Raw genomic sequence first — 16528 nt, forward strand, 5'->3', positions numbered from 1 at the left:
GCAAACGAAACAGAAAATTATTCTGTTGAAAAAGAAAATGTTGTTCTTAGATAAAGATAAAGATAGATGATAAACAAAAGGAAACTAATTAACAATTCCTTTTATAAATACATAGATATAGAAAGATATGATAAACAGAAGGAAACTAACAATTTCTTCTATAAATACAAACAAGGTTAAGATTACCTTCACACGGTTTTACGTCTACTCAAGTCACTATGGCCACTGCAAAGCTTTTTTCTTTGACATTTTGTTTACTGGTTTTGTTGTTGGCCACCAGTGCAATTGAAGTTTCAAAGGATGGAAGGGCCATCAAGATTGATGGTAAACGAAGATTGCTTATATCAGGATCGATCCATTATCCTAGAAGCACGCCTGAAGTAATCATTACTCTTATTTTGATTTCTTGTTAATTTGATATGGTTTGTTCAGATTAATTTAATCTTAGTGTAATTTAATCATATGTAGATGTGGCCCGACTTAATCAAGAAAGCCAAAGAAGGAGGTTTAGATGCAATAGAAACATATGTTTTCTGGAATGCGCATGAACCTTCTCGTCGTGTTTATGATTTTTCCGGCAACAACGATCTCATTAGATTTCTCAAGACCATTCAAGACGCTGGTCTCTATGCTGTTCTTCGCATTGGTCCATATGTTTGTGCCGAATGGAACTATGGGTATATTATTTGATCACCCTTTCTTTTCAATCTCTTTTATGGTATTTTTATGAAATGCAAGTTTATAAATTTTTTCATGTTTCAGAGGGATTCCTGTGTGGGTATACAATCTACCTGGTGTTGAGATCAGGACTGTCAATGATGTGTTTATGGTAATGTTTAATTTTTCTTGTTTTATTTAGTTGTTTTCTATATAATTTTATCCAAAATATATTAGTGTTGACTTTCTTTTATTTTTTTTGGAACTAAGAATGAAATGCAAAATTTCACTACTTTGATCGTGGATATGGTGAAAAAAGAGAGACTTTTTGCTTCTCAAGATGGTCCCATAATTCTTACTCAGGTACTTTTCTCTTTTCCTTTCAATCTTCAAAGAATGGTTTCATTGAATTGTTTAATCCTAACGTGGTGAATGATATTTTAGATTGAAAATGAATATGGTAACGTAATTTCACATTATGGAGAAGCGGGAAAAGCTTACATAAATTGGTGTGCAAATATGGCCGAGTCATTGAACGTTGGAGTTCCATGGATCATGTGTCAAGAGTCCGATGCTCCTCAACCAATGGTATTTGCTTATGCATTTTATGTTATGAGTCAAATACTTAATATGTGAAGTGAAGCTAATAGTTTTTAAATTTCATGTGTAGATCAATACTTGCAATGGTTGGTACTGTGACAACTTTCAACCCAATAATCCTAACAGTCCTAAAATGTGGACCGAAAACTGGGTTGGTTGGTAAGTCTAATATTATTCATTCGTTTTCCAAATTCTTAATTAAAAACAACATTTTTATTACCAGAGCTTATATTTATGTTTTTCTTTTTCGATGAGTTTAAGGTTCAAGAATTGGGGTGGCAAAGATCCACACAGGACTGCCGAAGATGTTGCTTACTCTGTGGCTAGATTTTTCCAAACCGGAGGCACATTCCAAAATTATTACATGGTAAGCAATAACAAAAATTCACAATTGAAAACATTAATCATGCATGGTATCGTTGTTTAGTTCAATTATACTAAAGTGCTATTTTTTTTTAGTACCATGGAGGGACTAATTTCGGTAGAACCGCCGGAGGTCCATATATCACCACTACATATGATTATGATGCTCCTCTTGACGAATATGGTAATTGAATTTATTTAGATATTATATGTATTTATTTTATTGATTATCCTCTTCATGGATTGACACTTTGACCTCTAATCCATTTTTACTAATATTTTGTAGGCAACATTGCTCAACCAAAATGGGGTCATCTCAAAGAGCTTCATAGTGCTTTAAAGTCCATGGAGGAAACTCTCACTAATGGGAAAGTCTCCGAGATAGATTTTGGAAAACTCTGTTAAGGTGTATATGAATTCGAAAATAATAAGAAAGTTGGTAACTTGTTTTTTTTTAAGACTAGAGTTTTTGTAACAATGTGTTTTCAAATTTAAGGCCACCGTTTATGCCACGAATGGATCGTCAAGTTGTTTCTTGAGCAACACCAACACCACCACTGATGCCACCCTAACATTTAGAGGAAATAAGTATACAATTCCAGCATGGTCGGTCAGTCTTCTTCCTAATTGTCAACACGAAGAGTATAACACTGCCAAGGTGAATGTTCAAACCTCTCTGATGGTGAAAGAAAATAAACAAGAAAAAGAGTCAATAGCTTTGAAATGGACCTGGAGGTCAGAGAATATCGATAATGCTCTTCATGCTAAAAGCAACATCTCAGCACATGCACTTATTGATCAAAAACTCATGGCCAGTGATACCAGTGACTATCTTTGGTACATGACAAAGTAACCACTCTCCACTTAACCTTTTTCTTTGATTTCTAAGTTCTTTTGTTCCTCTTTATTGTTGTTGATGATACCATTTTTTCTTTCTGTAACAGACTTCATCTCAAGCATGATGATCCAATTTGGAGTGAAAATACGACTCTTAGGATTAATGGTAGCGGTCATGTGATTCACGCATTCGTTAATGGAGAACATATTGGTATTATTTGAGATTCATGTGTTAATTAACATTGTATTATTTGTGTTAGAATTTATAACAAGTTCTCACAACTCTTTACTTAATAAGGTTCTCATTGGGCCACGTATGGAATTCACAATGATAAATTTGAGTCAAAGATTAAGTTCAAGCATGGAATAAATACAATAAGCTTGCTTAGTGTCACCGTTGGACTTCAGGTTCTTACTTATAGCCCTTCATGGTTTAAATTTATACAATAATAATAATTATTTTTTATTTGTTTGTATTTTACTGATTTATGTTTTGTAAAATATTGAAATGTAGAACTATGGACCATACTTTGATACGTGGCATTCCGGTCTTGTTGGGCCAATAGAGCTGGTGAGTGTGAAAGATGATGAAATCATCACCAAGGATTTATCATCACACAAATGGTTATACAAAGTTGGATTGAATGGTTGGAAGCATGAATTGTTTAGTGAAGACTTGTCTACCAATTGGGAATCTGAAGAATTACCCACAAACAGAATGCTCACTTGGTACAAGGTAATTGATCTTAATTTTTAAAAATATTGTTTTGAATTACAATGGCAGTTTGGTTTAATTATAACTCAAAATCAAACTAATGTGTGTATAATATGAAGACCGCCTTTGAAGCTCCTATGGGGTCAGACCCTGTTGTGGTAGATCTAAAAGGAATGGGCAAAGGCTATGCATGGGTGAATGGTGAAAATCTTGGACGTATTTGGCCGAATTATTTGGCTGAGGCAGAAGGTTGCAGTGATGAGCCATGTGATTACCGTGGAGAGTACACTGACACAAAATGTGTTACCAATTGTGGGAACCCGACACAAAGATGGTTGGTTTTACTACTACCTTCTTCCACTCATTTATATATATATATTTATTGCAAAATATATTAAGAAAAATTATTCTTTTGACACATAAAATTTTTACATTAATTTGACTTTTTTTTACGCTTTATTTCTTTTTCTTAAAAAAATACAAAAATTTATATTTTAGTAACTATTTTACTTCTGTACTGTATCAAATGAATGTAAAATATGTTATGATATCATTATTTATATATTAATTTAGTTATGTTTTCGATCGTTCAGGTACCATGTTCCTCGCTCCTTTTTACGTGACGACGGTGAAAATACCTTGGTTTTGTTTGCGGAGATGGGTGGTAATCCTTCTATGGTGAACTTCCAAACTATCGTTGTTGGTAGTGCATGTGGAAATGCATACGAGAACAAGACCTTGGAATTGTCTTGCCAAGATCGTTCAATTTCTGCAATTAAATTTGCAAGTTTTGGTGATCCCAAAGGAGTGTGTGGAGCATTCACTAAAGGCAGTTGTGAAAGCAAAATGAATGCATTGTCCGTCTTGCAAAAGGTAGAATTCTCTTTCAGTGTTGCATTATTTTCATTAAGATTTGTTTTAGGTGATAACCATGTTTATTATAATAACTTAAACGTTTGGTTTTATAGGAATGTGTTGGCGAAAAAGCATGTTCCATTGATGTTTCGGAGAAAACATTTGGTCCAACCACGTGTGGAAGTATTACCAAGAGACTTGCCGTGGAGATAGTTTGTTAGGATTTAACTTAGATTACTTTAGACTTTTATCATTAATAAACCATTTTATTTATTTTTTAAATTTATTTTAAGACGTTAATTATGATGTATACGATTTTATTTTATGTTATCCCCTTGATATATATTGGTCAGTAATATTTGAGTATTCTTGATATAAAAATTTAATCACGATCGTTTATCTTTATGTGGCATAATTGTTTTGTTTATATATAAATATCATATGGATAATGTACTAGAATGAAAACAAACTGTATGATTTTAATTTTGTACGATGGATTTCTTTATTATGAAACAAGTACTTGTGGATGTAACAATTGGCAGAGATAGGTAAAAGTAAAAACTTTGAATTAAGTAATATTAATATGAGAATATTTTATTTTCTTAAATATGAATGATTAGGTATATATTTATTTATTTCTTCATCTACATACCTTTTGTAACAATGACTGTCAGCTCAATATTTGCTCTTGTTTTCGTATTCATTTATTTTAAATTATTAAAATATCTTCAACTTATTAACTAAACTAAACAAAATTGTATTAAATTTTCTTTTATCTTTTGGTAAATTATTTATAAGGTATGTATTTAATTGTTTTTACTCTTTTTAATAATTATTTAATATTTATCTAATTATTATTTGCCGCATTAAAACCCTATATTAATTTTCTTGTATTATTTAATATTTAATACAAGTTCTGCATTGACATTTGACTTGAGAGAGAACAGGAAAACATTGAATCTTTAATAGCTTTTGTTGTGATTAACATTTGAAGAAAACATAGTATATATTTATTATTTGATATATATAGAAACAAAATTAAAGATGAGTTTTTTTACTTGGAGAATAAAAAAGTTAAACCACCACGTCTCGTCCATTTTCAAACCAAAGAATGTTTGCATTACAAATGTACAAAAGTCGTGATTCATAATTTTATTAAAACAGTTTGTTCATGCACTTCTATATTAAATTTCTATAAATTCTTGTATTGTAAAATCCGAAATATAATACAATTTTGATTTATTATTTTAAAATATACAATCTAAAGTATAATTTTTTATATTTCATAATATGTAATATGAATTATATATTCTATTTTGTATTATGTAATGTATAATCTAAAATTAAAAAAAATATATTCTAAATTATACATTCAAAAATATAAATAAAAATTTTATGGGGATCAAAGTTGAAATTATGTAAGTGTAAGAGAAATGACGTTTGTTTCATTTACGGACTTTAGATTGACTCGTTAACTGATGAGCTTCTTGCAAATTATTTTTACGTATAACATTTAGATTGTTGACAAGGTTTAGTTATAGTATATTTTCTTATATTTTCGTAAAAATGATTTTCAGTCTCTCAAATTAAATTATTTTGAAAACTTTCCTCTTTTACTCTTTAATTTGTGAAGATTTAGCTCTAGTAAGTAAGAGTTAAACGTGGCCTAAATTCAACTTTATGAGATTCAAACTATCTCTAGAGTTCAAAAATAATGTTGACTTCAAATTGAATAATAAAAGATATCTAAGTCTATTAAATACGAGTTATTTATTGAATTTTAATAGTTTTATAAAGAATTTTCAAAAGTTAAAATTTATAATTTATGATTAAATATATTTATAAAATTATAAATTATTAATATAATTTGTAATATTTCAAAATAAACATAATATATATATATATATATATATATATATATATATATATATATATATATATATATATCAACAATATTCACAAAAATTCTTCAAATATAATAGTATGAATAATATTCAATTTTTTTTCAATTATTCTTCTCTTTTATAATTGTTTGGCTAATTCAAAAAAATTCAAACATATCATCGAGATATTTTTCTTCTCAAAATTTTGATTACCTTTTTTCTTTTTTTTTCTGTGATTATGAGTGAATAAAATATATTTTAGGTATCACATGACATCATTTTTGATTATTTTTAATATTTTTGTTTATTATTTATTTTTTTTAACATCAAAAAATTTCTTTCAAATGTCTAATTGAGTAAGTCATTCATTTATTAGATATAAAAACTTATCTCGCTCTATTATCTTTGATCTTATTTATTTTATATAAAAGAATTATGTTTTGCTAAAACAATTTTTATTATCTTTAAATAGTTTAAGTATTCTAATATTTAGTAAATTTTTTAGATTTTTAAGATTTTTCGTGTTATCATATATTTAATTATATTTTTTTCTATGATGTTATATATCAAGTTTTCTCTTTTTTACTTGTTTTAATATTTTTATTTATTGTTTATTTTTATTACGTAAAATATTATTTTGATGATTTGTTATATACTTAATTTTTTTATCTTTTAATTCTTTCTTATAAGAGTAATATTACCATCACTATAAAGATCTTTCAATTATTCTTACAATTTAATGTTATTGTTATAAATTTTATTCAAGTTTAAAAGCTAAAAATATTTATTTTTAAATTTGAATTATTAGTTGAATATATTTTTTTGTGTGATTTCCTTCAATATAATATTCGGTGTATAAGAAAAAAATTAGCAAATAAACATTTGAAATATTTTTAAATTTGATTTTTTTTTTATACTTTTTAACTTTATCAGCTTTTTCATTAATGTTTGCAAAATTTATAGATGTTTTGATTCTGAAATTTTATGTTAATTGTGAAATTATCACTACAATAATTATTAAAATCACCGACACATTATTAACGACGACTGATGATTCGTCAGTAAAACACATTTATTGACGGATTAGAGATTGGATAGTTGTCAACGAGCTATAGTCGTTGATAATGGACTTCGCAATTTACCAGTAGATATATATGTCTATAATACCGTCGGTAAATGACATCAGTCATTATCCACGAACAATAACCGTAAGTGCTTCAAAATTATGAAATCATTAATTGAGTTTCTCTTCTCTCATTTTTGAAGGTGCTAACCCTTCTCCCCCAACCTCCCTTGTGTTATAAAAGTTCAAGAAGTAGAATTTTCACTAAATTTTTCTATGAATTGTACAAAGATACACAAATCCCTTAAATATAAATTTCAATACGAAAGTATTACTAGTTTAAATTTCTTTTACATTTTTATTTTGGAATACTCAAACCTGATTATTTTTCTTCTTTTCTCATAAGTCTTACGTAGTGTTCCTTTGCATGGATTTGTTATTGAAATGAAATAGGAGGTATCAATTTGCAATTATTTTCTCTTTCTGTTTGGAGTAATTTATAGGCGAGTGTAAATGTGGAATAGCGGATCAACCTCTCATCCCATCCTGTTTCATGTGAAGAAATTTGCAGGTGAAATATGTTGTTTTACATAACTAACCTGGTTTGAGTGTGTCATTTTTGCCACTTTTTGGTGGTGTTAGGTTAGGAGATTTTTGCCACTTTTTGGTGGTGTTAGGTTAGGAGAGTTGTTAGACCTGTGATAGAATGATGATGGTGAAGACATTTATTTGTTTTTTTTTCATGTTGAGATAACTCGACTATGGAAAGCTCGGTTGTAGAGACAATTAGATGTAGAAATATCTTGGATGTAAAGACAGTTCAACTGTGTTAACAATTTGATTGTGAAAACAGATCAATTATAATTAAAAAATTGTATTCATTAAAAATAATTCTAACTCATCTTAATATCATTTTGGGTTAAATATGTTTTTAGTCCCTAAACTATTGGCCGTTTCTGGTTTTCGTCCCTCTTCCAAAGTAAGGTACAATTTGGTCCTCATTCTTTAGAAAAACGTTCGTTTTAGTCCTCAAAATTTTGTTTTTAGTCCTCGTTTTAGTCCTCAAAACGTTCGTTTTTTCGACTAAAACGAACGTTTTTTAAAGATTGAGGACTAAATTGTACCTTACTTTGGAAGAGGGACGAAAACCAGAAACGATCAATAGTTTAGGGACTAAAAACATATTTAATCCTATCATTTTATATTACGTTCTAACATAAATTTTTTTGATAATATTATTTTTTTTAATTTATAAAAACTTTTTCCAATTTATCACATTAATTAAATCTCTCACATTTACAATAAAATTTATTTTCAAATTTATTTAAATCCATTATTTCTATATTCCTCGAATCATTCCTCCCAATTTTCTTAGAGAGGATTCTGGATGATTCTTGAGTTCGACAAAATTGTCATAATCACTTTCAAGAACATTACTTTACACTTATGCACCTTTCCTTTATTTACGTTCTTCCCCCTTTTCTAGATCCTATCATTCTTTCCATACCCTTTTCTCATTCCCCTTCTTCTTACACATCTTTTACTTTTTGACAACAAGATTCTCTTCAAAGAAGGAAGACAAAAAAAATAAAAAATTGAAGCTTTATCACCTTTCAAAGTAGCAACCTCATATTTGCCAAGGTTACCAACATTAACTCCTAACAATCTGAAACGTGGACACTCTTCTTAGGTTTGGTCGTGACCACTTATCACTATGTCTCATTCCTATTAAAAAGTGGGAATGGTTTCAGCACGGTTTTGGACACCAACAATGGATTTTGGGACACGTGTTGCAAGAACAAAAGGAAAAGTTCAGTACGCAATAAAAATGGAAAAAAGAAAGAAAAAAAGAAAAACAAAAAGAAAAGTAAGTGAAGTGGTTTATTTGCCACTAACTAGATAGAATATGATGTGGTGATTTCTTTTCTGTTTGTATTTATATATGTTTTTTGTGTTTCTTTTTTTTTTCTTCACTAATTTTTATAAGCTTCTCAAATTATAAACGGAAAAGGGGAGAAATAAAGAAAAATAGCAACACGATAATGATTTTTCTACTCAATCTTTTTAATAATTTTTTAAAAGTAAATACGTTTTTATTTGGTATAAATGATTGTGTTTTGGTTTTAGTTTCTACATTTTTTTTTCTTTCTTTTTTCACCCGAAATTGAAAATCACTAATTTTGTATTCTTGTATTATGTGACATCCATAAACTGATTGGGGGTTTAACTATAACAAATCAAGTGATCATAAGCATATCTATAATACTTAAAGAAAAATTCTAAGATCGGTAATAGCTATATTATTTACTAGTTATGAAGTGGAGGTTAGGAATAAAAAATAGTGACTTCAAAACAGGATGAAAAATAAAAAAAAAATCACAAAAGATTAAATCAAAAACTCATATATAGCAAAGCTTAAAAAATTAATTTTTTATATTTCTTACAAATAAAAAAAGGCAGTTTAATATAAACCGGTCGAAACCAAACTCCCAAAATGTACATAGACTAATAAATATACAAGTTATTTTTTTTAATTATCGACTATTTATTATGGTGAAAAACTTATCATATATTTTTTTATGTTACACAATGATATTAATTTCGGTTCGTAACACTTTTTTGAGAATGTATTAGCTTAGATTATTTATTACAAGAAACAACAACTAATATATTATTTTGGACTATTTTAACCCAAGATTTCTCTAAAATAAGTTTTGGAACTATTAATCTTTTTAAAAATTATTGTTCTTCCTGTGTAGTTTGGATAATAAAGTTTTCTTGTCTTGTATCTAGACTTGGTCAAGGCTTGTATGCAAAAATAAAGTTGGTTAACTTGTTGTGTAAAAAATCAACATTAGGTAGAAAGTTTTGAGAAAGTTGGCGTTTACAAAAGATGTCTTGGAGATTCAAATATTTAAAACTTCTCAATGTTTAAGACCAACAACTTGAAGAAGGACAAATGTCTTCTTAGTTATCATAAAATGAATTCTTATTTCAAGGGAGAGCAAATCATACTCAAATCACCATAGAGGACGTGTTGATTATGTATGTTTTGAAAAACGACATCCAAAATGTACTGTCTTAGTATTATGGTAGACAATATCGTTAATTAAGACTATATGTTCTTTTCATGGAGAACAAGCCATGAAAAGAAACGAAGGATCCTTCTAGGAATTAAGGGCAGGAAGAATATGGATTCTATTCACGTTATTTATGACGTTGATTTTCGAAAATAGATGCTAATAAATTAATATATATTATTTTAGATTTTACTGTTTGTGAGATGTGAATCTGACACTGTTTACTGAGTAGTGTTAGTTTTTGTTTGTTAGAGTATACTTTTATCAAATATTAAGTATGAATTTTCTTATAGTTTGGAAGTATTTATGAGTGAGAAATAGTTGGGGATGAAATGCAGGGTTTATTCTTCTGGTAATTATTAAAGCTGCTATTCTGAGAGACATGGGCTTGCTTGCTGCAGCTGAAGCCCTAATGAAAATGATATTCGGAAAGCAGGAGTGATTTGACCAATAAGTTATTATTTGTCTTAACAAAATTGTGAATAATGAATAATGATATATTCAAAATTTTATTTAAACATCCAATCTTGATAACTCATCTAACTTTTTCGTTCTTAACAAGTCTTCTTTGATAAATACTGATTCTATTATGATTTGTGGTACTTTGGGTAGGACAAGGATTATATATAGGCTGTTTGATATTATTATCATATTGTTTTTGTTTTCAAATTACTAATTTTCTTGAACATTGTTTCTATTTACTTTCATCAAGTTACGATCGAGTCAAGGAAAAGGCAGAGACAGAAACAAGCAAAATGGTTTCTGAAACTGAAAAAGTTGTGCAAATGGGTTTGAAAGAGCAAGAGGTATAAACATATGCATACAGTTCAAACCCAGCACACAACAGCTACTAAACGCAGTTGTAACATCCATACCAATATTCAGAACTAAACAAATATTGTATTTTGAAAATTAAGATAGTAATTCACAAGCCTAGGGGTGACTGAACTATATATTAACCAATGCACGAAAGTTTTGTTTTTGAAACGGCAAAGAAATATTGAATCAACATATAGTCCAAAAACTGTCACATGAAACCTCTTCATGACAGCAGCTCCCTGTAAGGTTGAAAGTGTCTTTTGATTTCCACATAGTCTTAACTAATTCTTAGAAAGTTTGAAACTTTTATCTAACTCCATGAATAAGAGCCTGAGCCGAAGAGTGCAGGCCCTCTGATGTCATAAAATACCACCATACCATGTATATTCATAGTATAGGAATGCAGGGGAACGATGAAAATCATGAAGAGAACTCGAAAGGGGTTTTAAACGGGTGGGAAGGGATTACAAATGGTCGAAAGAGTTTTAAACGGTGCAAAACCCTAAAGAAACCAAGGAACCCTAGAATGGATCGATTGATCGGTGGAAAAGGAAATTTAAACGGTGGAAATGGATTATAATCACTAGAATGTGATTGTAATCGGTGGAAGATGTAGCTCGAAGTTGAAATGGTGTTTAAATGAAGTTTCAATCGGTTAAAGATGAGGAAATGTGAAAGAAACCCTAACCTGAAGGTGAGGAAGATGCTTTGTGATGGTGAAGGATGAGCTCTCGCGCCACTGAAATCTCGAGGAAGACAACGCGAGAAATGCTCTATGATGTTCAAGAGAGAAAATAAGGCAAAGAAGATGTGAATGCTCCTTCGTGAGTGAGTGAATGTGAGATAGAAGATGTGACGAACAACTTCAAACGCCAAAGATGAGCTTCATCCAACCATCTCGACGATCAAACGAGAACAATGACAACGAGAATGAATTTTTGCAGAGAAGAGAAAGTATTGTGGAAAAAAGAAATTGAATATGTAAAATATTCCATACGTGTTATAATATTTAACCGCTATAGATCAATAATCTATATTTGTTATAAGGTTAACAGGTATAAAAAAAATTTATACCTATTTGGATTGCAACTTGTATAAAATATTTGTATTTTATGACAATATTGTCATGGCATCACTTTTTATACTTGTTTTTTTTAACCAATGTAAAAAAGTTTTTCATATTTACAAAACAAAATTGCTATAACATTACTTTCTATAGTTGGTGAATTTTAACAGGTACAAAAAATCGCTATAAAAAGTACATTTTCCACTAGTGAAGAAAAATAAGAAGACTGGGAGGAGAAAGAAAAAGACCAAATTATAAGATTTAGGTTTAATACATCATTTGGTCTCTACTTTTAGGGGTTTGGTTCAAAGTGATCCTACCTTTTAAAAAAGTTCAGTAAGGCCTCATATTTCGTGTTCAATACAGTCCTTTTCGCTCACGCCGTTAAAAACATAACGGTGCAAAAGCCACCGTGGCCAAACCTGAGTGAGCTGTGCAGTTTGATGAATACGTGGTTGAAAGAATTAAATGTAGAGAGAAACGTAAATGACTGTTTGAAGAATTAAATGTAGAGAGAGAGAAACGTAAATGACTTTTAATGGTTGAAGAGAAAGATATTGATGTATTGATTAGAGAGAGAATATTTCTTTGGACACTACCCAACAATGCACCAGTTTTATACTCTCACCTCCAAATTCCACCCTATATCACCCTATATACTATTCCACTCAATAATAACTCAAAAATGATATAATTTTCTAAACCCATAAAACTAGGTATTTCACTGTTAGGACAACATCAATATAACTAAAAGAATCCTTGCTTATTAACAACAAAACTATGACCATTAGATAACCTCTGCACCTCTCTCATCAATCTTTATATCTTCAAAGAAAAATTCTTTAGCTTCCCTAGACCTATTTTATAGACCCAAAATTTAAAATCTGCACAACGAAAAACTTAGCCTGTAACCCTTCACCATTCTTATAATCCACTCATGCAACCCCAGAATATCATTTGCATACTTTACCTATCAACAAGGGACATAACAGCACATGCACAACAACAATTTCATGCACTTGATATTAACCATATTATGATTTCCCTCCCAAGGTAGCTACCACGAAAACCATTAAATGTCAATATCAAGAACCCTTTCTAACTCTCTAGATTCCAATGTCTACACTATACAGGAAGAAAATATAATATTTCTCTTCATCTTAGTGTGGCCCCCACATGTATTGAAACTCTTCACTTGCAAAAAGATACCCAGTTAGTGGCTCCCCCGCACCCTCGGGTCTTGTCGGATTCCCTCTAGTACCCACCAGGATACGTCGGTGCGGTTCCCCACCGGTCTTGATCTGACAGTGGTGGCGACGGCGTGATGAATGCGTTGAGTTATTTGATGACTATTCTCACTTCGAAGGTCTACGACGTAGCAATTGAGTCCTCTCTACAATTGGCGCCAAAGCTTTCTGGGAAACTTGGGGTTAAGATTTGGCTCAAGAGAGAGGATTTGCAATTCATTTTCTCATTTAAGATTCGTGAAGCTTATAATATAATGGCAAAACTTCCTAGGGAGTTATTGGAAAAGGGAGTTATCTCCTCTGCGGCGATTGTTATGTGAAGAGGGTTAATCCAAAGGTGAGGATTATTGGGGTGAAGCCTCTGATGCAAAGGCAATGGCGTTGCCATTCTATCATTATCAGAGAGTGATTTTGGACCAGGTTGGAAGATTTGCAGGTGGTGTGGTTGTTGGGATTTGCACCTAACTTACATCATTTTAATTTTTTTTAAGTATTTACACAGTGCAACCTTTTCAAACGTGTCACATATTCATCAAACTACACAGCTTACTCAGGTTTGGCCACGGTGGCATTTGCAGCGTTATGTTTTTAACGGCGTGAGCAAAAAGGACCGGATTGAACATTTTTTAAAGAAATATGGGGTCTTACTGAACTTTTTTAAAATGTAGGATCACTTTGAACCAAACCCCTAAAAGTAAGGACCAAATGATGTATTAAACCTAAGATTTATTGACGAATTTTACTTATGGCTAAATTGATCGCTAATTTATTGACTAATATTTATTAGTATATTTGTGATAGTTATCGATAAAGTTTGTGATTGTCAGTAAAATTTATTAATGACCCTTTTATCGATGAAATTTTATTCTTAGTTATCGATCAATAAACTTAAATTATCAACCAATTATATTTATCAATAATAAACTATTTTCTTATTATGAGATTGAGAAGATTTAAATGATATATTTTAGATTTTTCTATTGATGGTATAGACCAATTACAATTTAGTCTTTAAAAGAATGTATGTATTACTTAAATGTGTACAAATTCCTCTAATTATTTTTTAAGGTTTAGTTAAGTAATTTTTAATTGCACTTTTTAAATATCAATTTGCAAAATTTCAAAACAATTTATTATGTAATAATATATATTATGGAACATTTTACTCATTTTGGGAATTAAATCAAAATCTCCACTTAAATACTAAAATAGTATTTTATATGTTAACTTAAAATAAAACTGAAATAATATTATTATTAATTATTTTAAAATACAATTAACATTGATTCTCGTGTTCATGAAATTAGTATGATAGGTAGAAGAATCAATTCAAAAAAAATCAAGTGTTCACATTATAAATACTTTTTTTTTCTTATTTACATGTTTAGATAAGTAAGTTGAGGGAAAAAAAAGTTTAAAACATTGAGAAATTGGGTTGCTTTTACCTCTAACTCCACACATACTCTCAATACATTTAACCCTTTGTTGTCCTATGGTAATTAATAGTGACATGAAAAAGTATATAAAGATTTGAAATTTCACGATAAGCTTAATTGTTTCCTAAAAATCGAAAAACATAGGCAGAGGTTGTTTGAGAGAGGAATTAGAAAAAGTTAATGAGCAGCATATATATGTGGTATGCATGTGTACCAGCTTTTGTCTTTGCTTATCATGCATGTATGAAGTGTGTCAGTCTCCTCTGAATTCTTGTTTCCTATCTCTTTCTCCTTCAAACAAAGTGTGATTCTCTCTTCTCTTCTCTTCTTTCTCAATATTCCTTTTCATCTCTCCTTATTTGAAGATCACACACTGACGCCATAACCTTTCTCTCTCATTTACCCTCTAACATTCACAATCGATGATCCTCTTTTTCTTTTCTCATTTCCCTTGTACTACTTCCTCGTCAAACTCACTCTTTTTGTGCCTTTCCACTCACTCACTATACTTTGACTCATGCCATACCACCTTACACAAACCTCCATGCAATACTATGTAACAACATATTATCTTATTTTATGTCTCCCAGCATTTCCATACATTAAAATATCTCACCTCAACCATGTCTCGCTCTATATAATCTCCAATACTCCTTTCTTTTTCCTTATCTCCAAAACCTCTCGCCAACATATCAACATGCAAGTCATGAAATCTCTCACTCAAGTCGACCCAACACCGCTCCAACAACCACAACCACCCTCTTCCTCACTCTCCCTAGGGCTCAACGTCATGAGACCCTATGAGATGGTGCACCACTTGGTCTCATGCAACGCCGTCGTCGTCTTCAGCGTCACCGACTGCTGCATGTCAACTGTCGCCAAGCGCCTCCTCTTCAGCCTCGGCGTCGGCCCCATTGTCGTGGAGCTTGATGAACAGGCCAACGGTGCTGGAATCCGGTCTGTCCTCCACCAGCTTGCTGGGGTCCAGCAGCCTGTTCCTGCTGTCTTCATTGGTGGGAAGTTTGTGGGTGGGGTGCAAACCCTCATGGCCAGCCACATAAATGGCACCCTGGTTCCACTCCTCAAAGAAGCTGGAGCTTTATGGCTTTGAATTTACTTGTTTTATGTGAATCTCAAAATAGATAAGGTAGGATATGGAGCAATGATATTGATAGATCCATATTGATATAAAATAGGTAGATGAAAAGGTGTTACACAACTCTATTTGTGTTCTATCAAATGTTTCTGAATATTTCTAGACATGTTTGTAATTTTCAATGGATGATTATATATAATTCACCAATATTTTGATTCACTCTCTCCATCTTTACAAAGTTTTTATTTTTTCTAAGAAATAGTTTTTTAATTAAAATAATACTGTAATCATATGGAAGTAAAAAAATATATGCAAATTGTTTTGAAGAACAAGGATGAAATCGAGACAAGTGAACCAGGCCGAGAGATATTTTAATGAAAAAGTAAAAAATAAAAAATTGATGTATATATGTTGTTTTTTTTTAATGTTTGAATTTTGAAATGATGATTAGTCTATTGTAGTATGAATGGGTTGGTTTGGTGATTTTAAAAACTAATGTTGAGCCAAATTGGGTATTGTGGATTTGTTCACTTTTTGTTCTGTGGTTTGTTATTTTTCTGAGGAAAGGCTGCAGAATGACCTCACTCTGTCATGCATGGTCATGGTATGATAAATAGCCAAATTTTGGAATTAAATTGAATTAAATGTTGTAACATAAATGTGCCATTCAAATGATCTTGAGAATGTAAACTCTCAGTTAAGTATTCATTTTTCTTTTGGCTCAACTCATTTACATGTTATATTTTTTTCTCTAGTTAAAATATTTTTTTCTTCTTCTATTACTTCATCTGTTTCCTTTTAAAATGTTATA

General features: G+C 30.5%; 2 protein-coding genes across 2 annotated transcripts; both read left to right on the plus strand.

Moving 5' to 3' along the window:
- The first annotated feature begins 933 nt into the window (after positions 1–933).
- Positions 934–4354, plus strand: LOC148203308 (beta-galactosidase-like). Its single transcript, XM_088107576.1, has 13 exons — positions 934–1020; positions 1102–1245; positions 1328–1416; positions 1519–1624; positions 1717–1804; positions 1907–2015; positions 2107–2469; positions 2565–2668; positions 2756–2865; positions 2972–3193; positions 3292–3506; positions 3766–4045; positions 4141–4354. The coding sequence occupies exons 1-13, from the start codon at positions 934–936 to the stop codon at positions 4246–4248; spliced, it is 2025 nt and encodes a 674-aa protein (XP_087963702.1). The 3' UTR covers positions 4249–4354.
- A 10945-nt stretch (positions 4355–15299) lies between these two features.
- LOC148203309 (monothiol glutaredoxin-S10-like) lies at positions 15300–15892 on the plus strand. The gene has a single exon (XM_088105635.1). The coding sequence runs from the start codon at positions 15319–15321 to the stop codon at positions 15730–15732; it is 414 nt and encodes a 137-aa protein (XP_087961761.1). The 5' UTR covers positions 15300–15318; the 3' UTR covers positions 15733–15892.
- The last annotated feature ends 636 nt before the right edge of the window (positions 15893–16528 follow it).

The sequence above is a fragment of the Vigna umbellata genome, chromosome 2 (genome assembly GCF_029865625.1).
Source record: "Vigna umbellata cultivar VRB3 chromosome 2, Vumbellata_1.0, whole genome shotgun sequence".
Classification (NCBI taxonomy): Eukaryota; Viridiplantae; Streptophyta; class Magnoliopsida; order Fabales; family Fabaceae; genus Vigna; species Vigna umbellata.